At 37.5% G+C, this 18175-nt stretch overlaps 1 protein-coding gene across 1 annotated transcript; it reads left to right on the top strand.

Annotated features, from left to right (window-relative positions):
- The first annotated feature begins 268 nt into the window (after nt 1-268).
- Nucleotides 269-15456, top strand: CYBRD1 (cytochrome b reductase 1). Its single transcript, XM_080347063.1, has 4 exons — nt 269-1016; nt 8125-8333; nt 10972-11126; nt 11349-15456. The coding sequence occupies exons 1-4, from the start codon at nt 830-832 to the stop codon at nt 11647-11649; spliced, it is 852 nt and encodes a 283-aa protein (XP_080203189.1). The 5' UTR covers nt 269-829; the 3' UTR covers nt 11650-15456.
- Nucleotides 15457-18175: the final 2719 nt, after the last annotated feature.

The following is an 18175-nucleotide window of genomic DNA, read 5'->3' as shown; positions in this document are numbered from 1 at the left end:
GGACATTGGATATATTTGATGTTATTCAACAGAACAACACCCAAATGCTCCCACATACTTAGGCCAGAGGCCATATATGAAACTGGTTAGCATCTGTTTTACATTTACAGCACTCAGTGAATCCAATGATAAGTCAAGGGGATGATCATGGCAGAAGGTGCACTCCAAGTACAATCCACCAGTATCTTTAACCGTGCTGCTGCTTCACATTTTCTGCATGCCCAGTCTGCCTCTTCATTTCAGTAGTGTTCCTGCTTTATCTCTTCGTACTTGTGGCTGTGCCAGCTTATCTTTACGGCACGCCTGTAAATTCCATTCGCCCATCAGTGTCCTCGCTTATCACACCCATCAACCTCCACTACAACCAGGAGCACAAACCTCGCACACATCAGCTCCCCGAGCCGGGGGGAGCGGGGAGAGAGGGGAGAGCGGTGGGGCCGGGACCGGCGCGCTGCCCGGAGACAGGCGGACACATAAACGTCTTTGCTAAGGCAGGGTTCTGAACGCGAGGGGACGAAGCTCTTGGCCAGCTTGTAAAAACTGCTTTAAAAACAAAACCAAACCAAAATAACAAACAAACAAACAAACAAAAAAAACCCACACCAAAACAAAACAGACAAGCAAGACCCTCCTCGAGAACCAGCAGCGCTACCACGGCCGTGAGTTGCGGAGTGCCAGCCCGCTCCCGCCCCTCGGAGCGGCCTCCCCGCCGGGCGGGCAGCGGCTGCGGGGCGGTAACCGCCCGCCGCTCCGCCGGCCCGGAGCCCACCCCGCCCTCCCGGCCGGGCCCTCCTTCGCGGCGCTTGCTGCAGTGCACGGAGCTCGGAACATGGAGGACTACGGGCGTTTCTTGGCGCTGCTGGTCTCGGCACTGCAGGTCGGGTTCGTGGCGGTCATCCTCTCCCTCGTCTGGGTCTTCCACTACCGCGAAGGGCTGAGCTGGGACGGCGGAGCGGGGGAATTCAACTGGCACCCCGTCCTCATCATCACGGGCTTCGTCTTCATCCAGGGCATCGGTGCGTCAGGGTCCCGGGGCTGGCGCGGAGCTACGGGGGAGAGGGGCTGCGGGGGCCGGGGCTGCGGGGAGCGGGGACGGTAGCGAGTGCCAGCGAGAACGCAGCTGTCCGCGCTGTGCGGCCGGAGCGCTGCAGGGAAGCCAGCGCTCCCCGAGAAGGGACAAAGGGTCCCTTGTAACAAGCTGAAACTGCTCTATATGTTTTTTTCTGCAAGCACTTGTTTACCCTGGCCTGGGATTGCCTTGCACTTTGACTAACGCTTGCGAGGTGTGTTTTCCTAGTTAGCCTGAAATTATGCAAGTTGAGAATGGAAATGCCAGAAATGCTGATCTAGGACAGTTTCTCTCTTCTGGCTCCCTCTCTTCTGGCTCTCTCTCATGTCCCAAGAGGAAAAAGGAAAGTTCAGTACCACTGAAGCTAGATCCAGGAACGGCATTCGTGCCAAAGAAAATGTAGCACCATAACCATAGTTAAAATGAAATTCATCAGCCCAGACTTAGCATAAATTATTGTGTAAAATAGATATTTTAAATTAATTCTTAATCCTGTTCCATAATAGCATACGGTGATTATGATGCAATGTTGTTTTTTGTTGTTTTTTGTTTGGTTCGTTGGTTGTTTTTTTATAGAGTGTAAGAACTTTGGATTATATAGAGTTCCGCCCTGGACGTTTCCCTTTACATTTATGACATGAACAGCAGCTTTTTTTCCCACTCCACACAATTAGTATGTTAGGTCTTAAGTGCAAGGGTTGTTCCTTGATGTCAACAGCAATACTGGAGTTTGAACTGTGTTTTTGCTGTCGGCGTAATTGGCTAATTGCAAGAAAATGACTAAATTAGACACGCTGTAGTTGATAAACTGTTATCAGTTTAGGAAAGAAAACTACAATGCTCTCAGCCAATTTTAAAAAGCAGATAATGATACAGCACCACAGAGGAGCTTATCTAGCATGTGAATATATTTAAACTAGAGGTAAATATTGCAAAAATTAGGGCACCTTTAAAATCCTACATCTGGGAGTGTCAATTTATGCTAATTGCATTAAAACTAATGAGGAATTTTGACACAGATGACAGCTTCCAATAGTAATTTTTAATAAAGTCATTGGAAAAATTATTGCGAGTTTCAACATGAAAAGTGAAAATGAAACATTAGTAACATCTCCAAGAAGGGCAGATAAATACTACAGAGAACACTGGAAATTCTCCCATAGTTTTACCACTGACTTTTGTGGGGAGAGGACAGGGAAAATTTTAGTATTCTTAAGTAATGAAGGACCTCTGGAGACTTACAGTATAAATGTAAGCAGGAGTATTTTTTCTTCATAATAGAAGACAAACTAGAATTTTGTCTAGACAAACTCAGAATTTCATTTTTAATAACCTTAATTACATTTGCTTCATTGCTGAATGATACATTGCATTCATCCAGCCAGAAAACTCATCCAGCACATCCGGACTTTCGTTCCAGTGGAACATGTTGTTTGCATCACATGTGCGCTTGCTCTTCGGCAGGAGCCCCGCCAGGGGTTGGGAGATGCAGGAGGAGTGGGTGGCTGTCTGGTTCTAGCTATGAAGGGAATGTTGTGATTTGAACATACACCGCAGTTTTCTTTTTTTTTTTCAATGGGAGTAGTGTGTGTTTTCAGCTTTCTGGCTTCAAGATACAAATTACTATTGAGCAATAAACAATGTTTTGAAGTTGTTTTACATAATATTGCTCAATGGAGAAGTGTAATTTCAGGCTATAAATAAGCAATGAGAAACACCTGTTGACTTCACTAACATATATATGACTTACTGTGATCAAAGTACTGTATTTTATATGAGCATAGACTTTGTGAAGAAAATAGGGGTAGGTTTTCTGCAGCTTTTTCCTACACATTTTGTTGTTTTTTTTTCTCTGAAACTCAGTTTTTCTCTAGTCACAGAGTAAGGATGTTGCCTCAAGCCTTATACAGGTAAGGATATATGTAAAGTAAATGGAAGTTAACCGAACGTCAAGAAAAAAAAAAAACAAACCAGGAACATATCCAAGGAATCAACTGATAAGAGACCATTATTTGGGGAAGAAATTCTATTATATAACAAGAAAAGCAAAGTCAGAGACTGAAGGACTTATGTAGTAAATCAGATGAAATATCAACAGATAAGATACCACTGTGGATCTGATTCATATTTAGCTGATGGAAGTCTGCCATTGAATTAAAAGTAATTTGGATGAGGCTGGAGAATAGGATGCCTCTTTGCACACACATAAAAAGTCTTTAAGTAGTTAAAAGTAGAAAGGACTTTCTAATAAATATCTTGGTTAAATTTGTGTGGAAAGTTTGAAATAATAACCAAATCAACTGTTTCTTGAGCTCATTAAAGTCTATACAAGGACAGAAATGTTGTATTTATGTGTAGGAGGTAGAAGACATGGCTGTAATAATGTGCATATTGGGAAGTAGATGTGCCCTGATAAAGTGCTGTCTATATCTTGTCAATCAAATTAAAAAGCTGTAGGCATGTTAATATTCTTACTATTTGTGGATCAGCACCAATAGGTAAATGTTACCTGACAAAACTCTGTGAGTGCACAGCAATTGTCCAGATGATTTTCTAGACTTGGAGTGGGAAAAACACAGGCAATAAAAGTCTGTGTGCGTATTAGTACAGCAACATTTTTGAAAATAATAAGATAGGAAAAAGCATGAGGAAAAAATTAGTTTTAAGAAAGCCTTGAAGGAATAGTAGAATGATGAAATGGATTAAATAAGTAAATAAGGAATTCTGTCTTATTTTACATGTGGAAATGTTGAACAATGACTGTAGACACCAGGGCATGTTCCAAAGGAGTATTTGCATGCTAGTTCATGTTTGGCCTGAAAATGATGTTTGGTTCTCTCCCAAAGGACTAATTAAGGAACCTATCAAGATTTAATGTAGAATAAATTATTTTTGAGGATTTCCCATTACTCGCCTAATAAAATAATATTTTTTTCTACAGAGATGTGACAATCTCTATTGCAGACTGTGAAGCACCATAGTGTTTTTTAGGGTTGTGGAAAATTGAATGAAGAGTAAGTCAGAACAAGGAGAGTGGGGTAGTCTCTGTCTCACATCCTCCAATCAGTTCTCTACTGCTTATGAACTGTATGTAAACTCTATGTAATAAGGTGTACACTAAAAATCTTGGAAGATGCTTGCACAATTAATATTCCTCATCATACATGACATATAATGTCATACAATTTGTATTTTAAACAGGCTTAAAACATGAGGATGTAGCCTAACATCAGCAAGGTATTAATAAAGGAATACATCAGGAATGTTGCTTAAGAGTTCTTTACAGAGTGAAGAGGAGGAACAATCCTGGTCTGCCACATTGCCATGTGGTGTTACAGTGTCAATTAAATTTCATTTGTATTGCTAAAATCACCTAGGTGGGTGAGGTGACCTAACAGCTCACTGAGGCTGAAATATTCCTACTTCTATCCTCCACTTCTCCCTTTCAGCTTTCTCCTTGCCTCAGACTTCATCTTCTTACTGGTTTGTTTGTGCCAGCTCTGGCCCTTGTTAGAATTAACTCAACTAGCAGGAAAGTAACACCTACCCACCCCAGGTACAGTTTTTGCCAGAATGGAATGTTGATTTGCCTGCACGAAGTGTCTCAGAAGTGCCATAGATGGGAGAAGAGAGATGCTGGGCAATGTGTGAGAGGAAGGAGAAAGAATGCAAATCTACTTTAAAGTAAGCATAGATTTTCATCTTGAAATACATCTAAAGATAATGCTTGCTCTGAGTTATCTCGCAAACCTGATTACCTCTGCTTCAAACAACAAAACATCTATTCAAAGGAAAAACAGCTAATTCCTGGAGCTTCGAACATCCAATGGGCTGCAGAATTCTCAAGAATTGGAAAGGCACATCATTGCTGAGTTGTAAGGGTCTCATCACAGGCAACTTGTCAAGACACAGCTCTCTTGACAAGCTTAGTTTGAGTCCCTTTGAAATTATAAAGGGGCACTTGTCCATTCTGATGTTAAAGTGGTTCCCAAAGAATCTAGTGGGTGTTCATAACTTGCTGAAGCAACAGGATCAGCCAAGAAGGAGCAGGAGAGGAAATAGGAGTGAAGAGGAACATTCCTTTCTGGCAGGTGCGAGGTGCTGTGCAGTGCACTCCCAGTGCACTCAGAACCATGCTTGTGTCGTTTAAGTTGGAAGGCGTCTCACGAGCAATCCATTACACCTCCCTACAGCATGTGCTAGTCAGAAATACTAGAGGGCTAACTCTAGAATTTTGCTTTGTGCTCTTGGCAAAGAACAGGTGTCCCGTGCTACATACAAAGTATTGCAAGATTACTCTGCAGTATGTGACATGCTTTAAAATCACAGCTCAAAACAGGAGTGAGATCTCAGTAGAGAAGCTTTGTCTGAGGAAATCTAGACTGTCAGATTACTTAACAGCAGTAGAGATGCTGTTGCTAGAGAAAGTTCTTCATGGGACTGCTTTAGCATGTTATGACTAAAAATGCTGTAACTGTGTATGTGCTTTTAATTAACTCAGGCTATTTTGAGATGAAATTACACGATGTCTGAGTCAGTTCTTAAGAGCTTGCACCACTGAAAGCAGGATCTTCCCCCTCCTTTCCCTTTTGTTCACCGAATTGTCTTGCTTCCTCCTGCTGGTCAGAAAAACATTACTTACGACAAAGGCAGCGGGAAGCACATAGAAATAGAGCAAAAGTGGTGATGGGGAAATGGGACTGTGTCTTTTCACAGTGACCAACAGTCAGATCTGCTCAAGTTGCAATGTGTAACACCACACACAGCCCTCAAGGAAAAAGGTTTAAACCAAGTTGTACTATCATTCATATGTCCTGGGCTGTGGCATGTAACATGCTAATGCATGGTATTATTAACAAGTGTCCTAGCCATTAGTCTGTATTCCTTTCTTGTCTATCGTACTGTTTATGGGAAAGAGCTCAGATAGAGATCTAAGACTATATGGACACATGACTAAGGAATTTTTGATAGTGATTTGTGAAGTTAAATCAATGAGATTACAGCATCTTATGCACCAAAGAAAAATTTTCTACAAATGTTTAGCTTGGACTTGACTCTGTGATCAAGGACTGAAAACTGAGACCAGGACCTAGGCACATCAAGTTTACTTCAACACATACAGAGTCCAGTACACTGCTGCACTTGGAATAAATATTGACAATACTATAGGCCATATTGTAAGATGGAGCTACGAGGATTTACTGGGAATACTCATGGGATGCTGAGGCTTGTTTGGGGCCTTTTTGGCATACCTGCTTTACAAACTTGGAAATCACAATCACTACTACTAAATTAACTAATAATAGTCTGATGCAGGCAATTATTTCCATATCAACAAGATATAAGACTACCATATAACTTTTGGGGAACTGTTAAAGGTGATCATAAGATTGGTGTGCTGAATAATACCTACGTCATATAGACTGATTACTGTCAAACTGTCTTAAAAACCAAGGTTTCTATCTTCCTGATTTGTAGGATTTACTACTGTTACTTTTTAAAAGTAGAAAGCTGAGAACTACCTAGGTGCTGTGTATGTTTAAATACTCTAAGGGTCACTTTCATTCCAGCGTTACATTTTCACACACTATGTAAAAGCATACATTCATTTAAAATTTTATCGTAGTCTGGAAATTTCACTTCTGAACAGTATTTTCTTTGTGAATTGTTTAGTGCAGGCATCCAAGTAAAAAACAGAAAAAATGTAGAGAGAGCTTTGAAATTAGTAATTTATTATTATTCATCAAAACATACAGTATGAATATCCTATTAATTTTCCATAACCTATGCTTTTTGCATAAGAAGCTGGGGTTATGGAGAAGTATTAAGTAAGGCACATGAGAACCACTTATGTAAATTCTTAATCTTTGTATTTATCAGGTAATAATTTTTTTTTTTTTTTTCTGGTGCATATTTATTGCTTAATGTTTGGAAGAGGAACCTTTTAAAAAACATGTATTTATTCTTTTGTTTTAGGACAGCTAATTATATATAAGGATCTGAATGTAATTTCATAAGCAGAAAAATTAAATGGGGATATGCTGAATGGGATGAATGGAGCTCAGTCTTTTTGCTCAGGCAAGACACTATGGATGTGGGCATTAGCCTTGATTGCTCAACTGATCAGCTGTCCTCATAAATATTTGTCCCCTGCTATCTGAATATATTTATGTGCTGTCATACATGCAGAATTACTACCTAGTTTGTAATCAGATGTACCTGTACCTAGTGATCTAGTCTGGTCTGAGTGTGTCCCCTGTGGAAAGCACCTGGCTTATACGAGAGGCAGGGGACAGCTGTGGCAGGGAGGGAGCAGTGGAGACCTTGAGGAAAGAGCCTGGGAAGAAGCAACTCTAGGCTTCTGGAGTTAGATCACTAGAAATTGTTGTTTTTTTCACACTGGACAAAACACTGGTTGCTGGAGTTATTAATGCAAATGTAGGCAAAACCCCCTTAGATTCATCTAACAGTGTTGGAAGAGTTGTAGTTGCCAAATCCTTTTGTCTTTTAAGAGTCAGATTATGATTCCCTTATGCTGAGTAGTGTTTTCTCATTTAAGTTATCCTATTAATATCAGTGTAATAGCATATAAATATATATACAATTAGAGAACAGCATTATCCAAAGATGGCAAAGAGAATAAACATTAAAAAATAATCTTGCACACTTTTTCTCAATAGGTGTTTTTCTGGATTTAAGAATTGGGCCCTGTTCTGCCAATCTGACAAGTAGCAGAAAAAAATCAAAATCCTGTTTGATCAGTTTGAGGAACAAGGAAGAGACGACACCAAATTGTTTACTGTTTTTTTGAAACATGCTTAAGTTTTTTTAAAAATTAGGAAGAAGTCTCTCTAAAAGCTATGTTTAAACCTCAGTTGTATATTTGGAATATGCTATGCTATGTGTAGGAAAAAGCCTAGGCTTTTTTAGAGGATTAAATGTTGGATTTTCCTATAATTTACAGTGTGACTACGTGAATGATGCATGATTATCAAAATGTGAGAGAAGTTATCCTGCAAGGCATAAAATCTTGTTTCTGTTCTTTCTTTCTTCAGCTATTATTGTGTACAGGTTGCCCTGGACATGGAAGTGCAGCAAACTCCTGATGAAGTTCATACACGCTGGATTAAATACCATAGCTATGATTCTTGCGATTGTTTCTCTGGTAGCCGTGTTTGAATACCACAATGCCAGCAACATTCCAAACATGTACAGTCTGCACAGCTGGATTGGCCTGACTGCTGTTATATTTTATTCTCTCCAGGTCAGAATATAACTATTTATAAACAGGTTGTAAATTTGAAGAATGTGTTGAATAATTCAGGCTCATTAATACACTCTAACTACTGGGATATCCATTTATATTCTGTCATTTGGCAAATTAGCATGTAAATGTGCAAATACTAGATCGTTGACTTCAAAGAAAAATGTATTTTAAAGCATGTTTCGTTTATTTGCTGGGATAATGGCAGTTGATTTACTATTCAGTTACACAGTAGTGTGTTTCTAAGCTCTATAAACTGCTGAAGTTAAAGCAAGTGATTTGGTTTGTTGGCAGCATATTTAAATACAGTTAGTGCTTTCATTAAGGAAGCCTCAAATGAAGTAATTGTTTTTATTTTTTTCCAACTATCATAATTTTAAGTAGCAACTTCTTGGTCTCAAGCCTTGTGTTTATCAGCAGAAGCAGTGCAGCAGGAAGCAATGCAGATCGAAAGGATCTGACAGCTCAATTAGCTACTGCTGGCTAACCAGTTCTCCTGAATCAGCAAAACTGTGATAAATGTTTGTGTGCGTGCTTATACCTGCTCCTGTTGGCAGAGAATTAGAGTTACCATAATGTAGAATGAGCTAACTTACCATGTTCTATATTTGGCATAGGAGAAGAGCAGGCATGCTCTGACATTTAGTATACACATACAGATGTGATGTTTCTACATATACATTCTGAATTCTCTGTATTGTTATTACGCTACGGAAATGTATTTTGTTCCATCAAATTCTGATTTTTATTTTTTTTTCCCAAAACACTAACAATAAAAATATAAGACACTAATTATTTAGTGATCAAGCATAGAAAATCCCCAGCTGTGGGATTTGAGTTTTGGACTCCCATCCTTCACTGCTCAGGCTAGGAGGTACAGGAAATAATGTTGAAATAGCACATTTAACACTTAGAAAAAATAAAGCATATTGCAGCATTGTGGAGTGTATTATTTGTAGTTGAACAACAGCTAATGAATGAACACTGTTAAGATTTTCCTTATCTTAATAATGCAGTTATTTCAGGGAAATCTGTGCTGCCACTTTACCAGGTATCAGCATTTTTTCTAATATTTAAGATAAAGAATTATGAATAAGATCTTATTTCTACTTTTCACTTTTCCACTATAAACATGATCAATGGCATTTAATGCCTTGCTTGTCTCATCACTAGAACTGTGGTGTTACTTCCTCCAAACCAGGATGTAAGTCTCTAGTCAGACTTATGTTTGTTAAATGATTGAGCACTGTTGTTAAAAAATAGTCATGAAGTAGCATCTCTGTGAACAGAGACACTTGGCATTTGCCAGAAAGGGTATGCCAGCCTCAGAACTGAAAAATTATTGGGGGAGATTCTCACATAATACTATACCTACAGGAACAATGGTGTAAATATATTGTATTTACGCCAAATGTATATTAATACAGTATAGCACAAGGACGTAGATTTAAAAATAGGGCAGACATGTAAAATGGAGACTGCCTCTTGATTAGGAAGGTCTCTGAAAAGTAGTACTCAAAGATGACATGAAGCTCAAAATGAGTTCTCACAATGCTGTGACAACAGGAAAAGTAAATTCTCTAATAGGAGGTTATCTTAATCTCCATATATGGCATTGGTGAAACTAATATGAAATACTATGGATTTTTTTTTTTAATGTAAAAACATAATAATTTAAAAAAGCAGATAAAAACTGGGAAAGTAATTTGATAGCTGGAAAAACTATCTTCCAGTGGAAGACTTAAAAAGCTCTAGCTGTTTAGCTGATATAAAGAAGATTAAGAGATTACTTGATTACAATGTATTAAAAAGCTTCCCAGGGAGAAAATACCAGGCTCTTTAATGCAGCATGGAAAGACAAAACCAGGACTAAGGCCGGAAGTTAAAGCAAGATGAAATATAAATTCATGCACTATTTCTAATTTAGCGGCAGGGGTGAGTAATGGCAGAACAAACTAAAAAAGGGAGACAACTTCAATATGATCAGGCAAGCCTGTGACTGCAACCATGTGACATGATGACCTTCCATCACAAAACTAGTGCTAACAGGAAGGCTCATGTCCCCTGAGTAACTTCATGCCACTCACACACATCTTCATTCTGTAAATGCCAACTGATTGGTATCTATCTATGTATATTTCTATATTGAGATATAGATCATTGCCTTTCTAAAGACATGTACTTTAATAAGGTTAAATTATTTAGTCCACTCAAGTCAGAAGGTTAGACTGCCTTCTGATATTCATTTATGTGTAAATCTGTAACAGAAACAGAGAACAGGAGCTGAAAAGACTTAAAATGTACCTACCCGCACTTTCAATGTATTACTGAACTAGTGACACTGAAAACTTGTGTTTGCAGTACTTAGTTTGGTTGTAGTTTCAGCAGTATCAGTAAGTTTGGACACTGATATTAGGTGGGATCGTTTATAAAATATTTCATGTCTGCTTCCCAGGTGCTAATCCAGAATTATTGCTTTGATTTTGAAGGGAAACACATTCAGAAATAAAACTGCCAATTCTTTACAAATTTGTATTTGAAGACATCTCGAAATGGAATTTCTGTAATGATTTTCATTCTGCTTGAAGTGCAGCGTGTCTCCCATATAGCTTTAACTAAGAATCTGTTCTGTGTTTAGCTTTTCTTGGGTTTCGCTGTCTTTCTGCTCCCTTTTGCTCCAGTTCCTCTCCGAAGAGCTGTCATGCCAATACATGTTTATTCGGGTCTTACCATCTTTGCAACAGTGATTGCAACAGCTCTCATGGGAATCACAGAAAAGCTTATATTTGCATTGTAAGTATTTGTTTTTCACTTGTTTGTTAAGGTGCTTCCATTTGCACAGAATTATAACCATCTAGTATTGGGTCATTGGTTTGGTTTGGTTTGGTTTGGTTTGGTTTGGTTTGGTTTGGTTTGGTTTGGTTTACAAAGACCTCCTACTTAGTAGGAGACTGCTCTTTTTAGACCAGGATTGTCTTCAAAACAACTGACCTTTTTTTTTCTTCCCTTTCAAAGGCAAAATCCTGCATATAGCTCTTCTCCACCAGAGGCAACTTTTGTCAACTGTCTTGGTCTTTTGCTTGTCATATTTGGTGCACTTATTTTGTGGATGGCAAGCAGGCCCCACTGGAAGCGCCCCCCAGAAGAGAATGCTAAAGCTCTGCTGCCCGTTGGAGGGACTCCTGAAGGCACAGAAGCGGAATCCACAATGACAGATGGGAGTCAGGCAGATAAAGCTGACCTGAGTATCAATAGTGATGTAGCCAGAAAACAAAACCTCAAGCTTGATGAAGCAGCCCAACGATCAACTATGTAAAGAAATTACACAGAATGAGAGTACTATTATACTGCCAAACCCCCCTGGTTTCTTCCAGTTTAATTATATTGATATATAAATAGGTTGGGATTTTAGTTTCCATATGGCTTGCTCAAAGATACTCATGTTTTCTGCATATGAATTTAAATTCCAATAAGTCCTGAACATGTTTTATTGGTTCATGCTCAGTCCTCATTTAAAAAATGAGGGTGTGAATGACATCACATAATGGGAAAAACACATAATTGAAAAATGTTTTCCATATCACTTCTTAATGCTTATATCTTTTAGAGTCATGAAAAATTAGCAAGATCGAGACTTAGTTCTGCTCTGAGTGATTTTGCAGGTTACAAAACAAAGTCATGAAGTATACCAGATAGCAGAATTTAGTAGCTCACATAATTTTTCTAGTAATGTTCACTTTTCTAAAGCCCTGATTGCTCAACCTGATTAACCCCCTCACCAACTACTAACATGTATCTGGGATCTGAGGTCATTCAGCACTTTGCAGAACTGCACCATAAAAATGTTAAGTCTAAAATTTTGAATTCAAAAAAATAAATCAAAGTTTGCCATGTTTCCTTTAAAAACTTTTTTTTTTTTTTAATTTTTTTAATCAAAAGGTATGTGTTGACTTTTTAACCAGCTCTACCAAATATATTGTATATAGACAACATTTGGCTTTGGATCATGTGTAATCATTACTGAAATCGAAGGAAATTTTAGGACATACAAATGCAGAATTTATCTTCTTTGGAAAGCTATAGATACACATAGAAGGCAGCATTTTACTATTTTTATTTGGTAGGACAGCTCTATTGATTCATGGCACTAGACTAGAAATCAGGAGCTTAGAAACCAGAGAAGAGTGCTAGCAGAAGAAAGGAGCCTGAAGTGAGAAATGCTGCCTCCAAGAAATAGCTGAGCTTTGCTGATTTGATTAAAATGCTACCTGTTCATTCAAAGCCAATTTTGGTATCTCTATGCTGGCGTCAAAACAATTATTGTCACGGGCATGAAGACATACTTTAGTCTACAAGCACACTATTAAAAACTCCATGACTTTTTAATTTGAAGTGTTAAATGCAGTTTGAGTCTCTACTGGCACTTATTTTTACAGCTCTTTCTTTTAACCAGAGTATTGATGTATTATGCTCATTCATTATTTTCACAGATATAAACAATATCGATAATTTTTACTATCATAGAAGAATAATTATAGTAGATAATTTTCATTGCTCGTGTCCACAATAATGAGCCTTTCTATTACAAGCTCTTGTAAAAGCTGCAGAGCCCACTACAAGTCCAAAGTTACCACTGTTCATGTTGCAATATAGACAGTTTCAGACAGCATATAACTTCCTGGGTTTTATAGACTACGTAAATTTTTATCTGCTATACCTTTTAAAAATGTTTAAACATATTAAACTTCAGCAAATATGCAATTCTTGAAATTCAGTGTTGCACTAGTACAAATAATTTTGGTCATGTGCCATTTTGGATCTTCTCTGACAAGAAGCACCTTGGTCCCTGTTATGTGATTTGTAATAACATTTAATAATTTGGTGAATGCAGTGTAGAAAGCTAGCACAGTACAATATTTGAAAAACTGTTCTGCTGTACCATTTGGTACTCAAGGACTACATCCCAGAGTTCTGTGTTTTTACTTACATATGTTTGTGGATGACTGAGACCCAACCTGGCATTGGTATATTGCTTCATTTGAGAAAATACATGCTTTTAAATGCCATGGTGTAGCCTTCAGGTATGATGGAAGGAATACTACCCTATTGTGTGAACGCCCCTCCAGTCCTACTATGTGCAATGGATCAAACAGCTTTTTGACTGTTTTTCAAGTTCCATACTTTTATCTGTCCTCCCTAAAATGGTTCTGCACAGCTTTAACATAAAATCCAAATAGTACTGATAGCAGCTTTCTGAGAGGAAAACAAGAGCACTTGTTTTACATGACATTAGTGCATTAGTGCTCAACTGACATGACATGATTATGTTATGCATCTTATTACAAATTTATACGTTGAACATTAAGTAGGAAGAGGGATTCACAGTAGCTTCTGGAGAACACTAAACTGTGCTGTCTTCTTTTCTTCTGATCTTATTATGTTCTGCTCAACAAGTCTGTTGTTTGGGTTTTTTTTGTGAAATCAGTAGGCATCTTACAGCTGCTGGATGCACATTTAGTCTTTGTGAGAGAGCACTATTAACACTTTTCAAGTGTAACAGGTGAAGTGGCTTTTCATACTGCACTCACACAGGCAACAGCAGGTTAAGTTGGTATGTAGTGGCCTGTTATTATGACTCACCCACCTGTGAAAATGAGCTCATTCAATCCTTGCTTAGTACTAAGTCATCTAATAAAAGTGTGTGTTTGTATGGTGGTTGCTTGTCTAAGGATTGTTCTGGAAGAAACTGTACAGTATATTGGGAAACAAAACAAAACACACATCTGTGATTTCTTTTGTTACAATACTGACTTGGACGTATTGAAATCAACAGCTTTTAGGTGGGTGGTTCTATATGCTGTTAAAATTAAGCTGTAGTAACCAGCATGCCTTCCATTTATTCCATGTTGAAGAGTCATGGTACTTGAAAAAGAACAGTGGCATTTATTTACTTCTCTATTCTGATTATATAAACCTAATTGAAAATCAATGATTAGCAAACTTTTGAGGGTAGTCTGCCAGACTACCTTTTTGTTTTTTTCAACGCTGAGGTTAAATGTGATAGTAGAAACTCAGTGGTGTTTGGAAGATTCTATTCTGGGAAATTATAATGATCAGTGATATCTCATGTGTATGAACTGTGGGATTCTGCCTGGTTTGGTCTTCAGAAGATCCTGGTGAGATGCAGTAGCTGTGGGCTCCTAAACCTTGCTCATCTTCTTGTGTGGAATTTAAAAGACTCAACATCCTATAGACTTTTGGCTTAAGTTCTAAACTGATTTTAAAGGTCTTTAAGTATCTTTGCAACATATGAGGTTAGTTCAAGTGCTAAATAAAAATACATAGGGCTTTGGAGAGTAATTTTCTCTAGAAAAAAAAGGCATTCCTAAAGCTGCTTCTCCAAGTGCCATTAACTTTCCTTTCATGCAACTTTTCTTACCTCTATTTATATGTAATAGTAACAACATGGAAAATTAAAAGGTGTATTTTCAAAGATATAAATGGGAGGTAGAACTCTAGCTTTTTTATCAGGATTTCTGTGCATGTTTGGAAATCTTCTACATTGTTGTTTTTACAGGGACATGATTGTAGAGCTTACACTCCAAGTTTGAGTTCCTATAAAAACACAGGAAGTTACAAAACCTAACATTAAAAGTGCTAATTTTTTAAGATGCTTGGAAAAAAAAAATGAAATGTATTTACATGCTGTTATGCAGTACTGCTTACAGAAGCAGAACAGTGTTTTTTCCAGCATTAATGAAACTGAGAACTGATGGTGCGAATTAGATTTTAAAACTGAATGTACAGTAATTACATGTATGCTTCTTACTACATGTAACCAAGAAGATTGCATGTGATATTGTAAATACAGATTACTTGTTTACGTGGATATTTTATTGAGAGACTAAAAGATATTGCCAAATATTTTCTATTTCAGAACCTTCTTTATGCCTCTGTTTCAGAAAATTCTTTCCTCTGTTTCTAACTGTTCACAAGAACTTAATTATTTTATTCTTTTGTTATTCATGGTTATTCATGGTACTTATTTGTAGATGAAAGCAAATATTTCATTACAATGCCTATTTTACTTATTCTTTTTTGTATGTTAATAAAAAATATTTTTCAAGCTTATGATACCACTGAGTACAAATTTATATTATGGTACTAAAATACAACTTTCTAAGTTTGGCAAAAGATCAAATTATTCTTATGATTACTTTTTTTCTTAAATGAGAGGATAGTTATACAAAATGAATTAAATATTTTTTAATTCCAAGTATTCCTGATGGAATTTTGTACTCTGTAGTGTTAGAAGTATATAACAAAGTGAAGGAGTTCACCATATACAGAAATAATCTGTATTTCACCTTCTGATCATAATAGAAATAGAAACTCCCCACACCAGTTGTTGGAGGGGAAAAAAAGACCCCAAACTATCCTCAGTCATAGAATCATAGAATGTCCTGAGTTGGAAGGCTGTAAAATCCAAACACACTCAGATAAATAGCAGCCAAACTGAATGCCAGGCAAAGGTTTTAGCCCCATGGAATCTTCTGAGCTAGATTTAACAACTGCACATCAAGTTACTCCTCAACAGGTTATTGATCATAAAATGCTATTAATAGCAAAACTATCATGAGCATATCTGAAACAGGTAAGAATTAAGGCATGTTCTTTAGCTTAGTAAGATTAATTGGAAATTCTTCTAAAAGTGTAACACATAAGCAGATTATTCCTGAGTATCATACAGCTGCGTTGGCTAAAACTTTTCAACATGATCATCATCATGGAAGAGTAAAAAATACTGTTACAATTATCAGCATAGCAGAAAATTTGCTGTATTCAAACCTGACAATTCCCTTTTGCTGAGAACTTATCTGTCTCCTGTAGGCTGGATTTTTTAGGGAAAGTTTTGGTAAAACAGTCCATATTTTTTCAATATGTTAATTACAAAATTCAGTAAAAGCGCAATTGTATTCACACTTGAAAGAGGGGACTCAAAATTTTGGCAGGAGGACTGCATTTGTGTGGAGAAGTGGGTTTTGTAAGTAGCTGATGGAACCCTTGTAACTTAGGTAAAGAGTTTTGCCTTGTGTTATGGTATGAGCAACACTTCTGATCTCTGTATGACTAGTTGGCAGTAACAAAGGGTAAATTACTATACAGGAAGAGACTGAAGTCCAGGTCAGAAAAACTGAATGATAACCATTCCAAGCGATGTGGCTAACAGAAGAGTGGAGGTAAAAGTAAGAAATCCAGTTACTACTGTACACATATCAGAACTTTGGTTGTAACAAAAATGACAAGGCCATGGATATCTCTAATAGAAGTACAAACAACTGGTATAAATTTCAATGAGCTCACTTAGGTTTGCCAGATGTGGTCATCAGAGACTACCAACTAACATATGTTAGCTTGGGGCTTGAGTTGAGTCCATAGGCTGCTCATTGGCTCTCAAATTCCATCTTTTGCCTATCACCAAGTCAAGCAACAGCTATAAATAGAGCTATCAGAAAATGGATCAAAGTGAAAATGTTTGCAATTCTTATTTCAATTTTCACTATCATTTCATTCCAACAAAACAATTTCCATCTAGCGGTACTCAAAGTCTGTAGGACATTATTAAATAGTGTGAATAATAAGCAGATTTTCAAATTTTTTCGTAGCAGACAATCCTTCTCGCATGTGTGCACAAGCAGTAATCCACTAGGTGGCAAGCACTACCAAAATGGCCTTAGTTGATACAATATGAGTCATCTGCCTTAAAATAAAATTACAAGGTTGGTAGACATAAAACACACAGTCATGTCAGAATTTATATATTATTTTAAAGGGCTCACTTCAGATACAGTATTTCTTCATCTTTGATGTTGGAAATCATCCTTTACTGTGCTCTGCCTCAGACTTCTTAAACTCCTATTTGTAACTTCTGCGCAAGTATGAGCTTGGAGAGAACATAGGACCCTGCAAATTTAGTGATAAGCTCATATACAAGATATTCAAGTAGCAAGTATTAGACAAAACCAGGAACTTCCAGTACTCTTGCCATTTGATCTTGCATTCTCACATAAAATTTAACCCTGATAAAGTGAACATTAGTGCCAATTTCAAATAACCAAAAAGTAAAGCTCTTCCCTCTGATACACGCTAACATCTTCTATTCTTAATATACTCTATTTGTAGACATGGACTTTGTAAGCATGTTTTCTGATATAATCCGCTGAATATACTGGTTTCAGTACTACTGAAAGACATTTTGTATGCGGTACGCTAGTGCTACCTCTTGATCTGACTTGCTTACGTGTCCTCACAGGCTATACTGGAAGAGAGTTTTTTCTCCTATAGCCAACTATGGCAGTGATTTCATGGTGTCAGTAACAGTGGGAGTACTGATGTAGACAGGGTACTGTGTTTTTTCACAAAGGTATTCATGTTTAGGCCAACAAAGTGGCAAAATTCAGTGTAATTCTGATTCTCCAGAATGTTACTCTCATTATTGCTATGACTATTGGATCTGGTAAAAACACTGTTAAAAGACTTCCAGTATAGGTATTATCCTAGCAATTCTCCTTGAGTGCTTGATCTTTTTGTTAAAAACACATCAATTGCTGTCGCAGTTAAGGAATAGCTCATAGATCACTGTGGCAATGGGAGCACTAATACTGTCTGGCTACTGTTTCAGAGCAGCTATAGAGAATGGGATTAAAAATACAAGAAAATTTACATGAGGATTAATTGCTGTTATTACTGCATCTGTAATGAAGAATTTGAACAAAGTCTCAGTAACACACAGCCTCTGAAATCATTTTAGTCTGTCCCAAATGCAATGGATAATAATTTAG

Source organism: Nesoenas mayeri (assembly GCF_963082525.1).
Source record: "Nesoenas mayeri genome assembly, chromosome: 6".
Taxonomy (NCBI): domain Eukaryota; kingdom Metazoa; phylum Chordata; class Aves; order Columbiformes; family Columbidae; genus Nesoenas; species Nesoenas mayeri.
This window is presented reverse-complemented; position numbering and strand designations above follow the sequence as displayed.

Excerpts from the sequence above, each read along its gene's own strand:
- CYBRD1 (XM_080347063.1), top strand. The coding sequence starts at position 830 with ATGGAGGACTACGGGCGTTTCTTGGCGCTGCTGGTCTCGGCACTGCAG. Across the intron at positions 8,334-10,971 it reads TTATATTTTATTCTCTCCAG|CTTTTCTTGGGTTTCGCTGT; the intron begins GTCAGAATATAA and ends TTCTGTGTTTAG. Across the intron at positions 11,127-11,348 it reads GAAAAGCTTATATTTGCATT|GCAAAATCCTGCATATAGCT; the intron begins GTAAGTATTTGT and ends TCCCTTTCAAAG.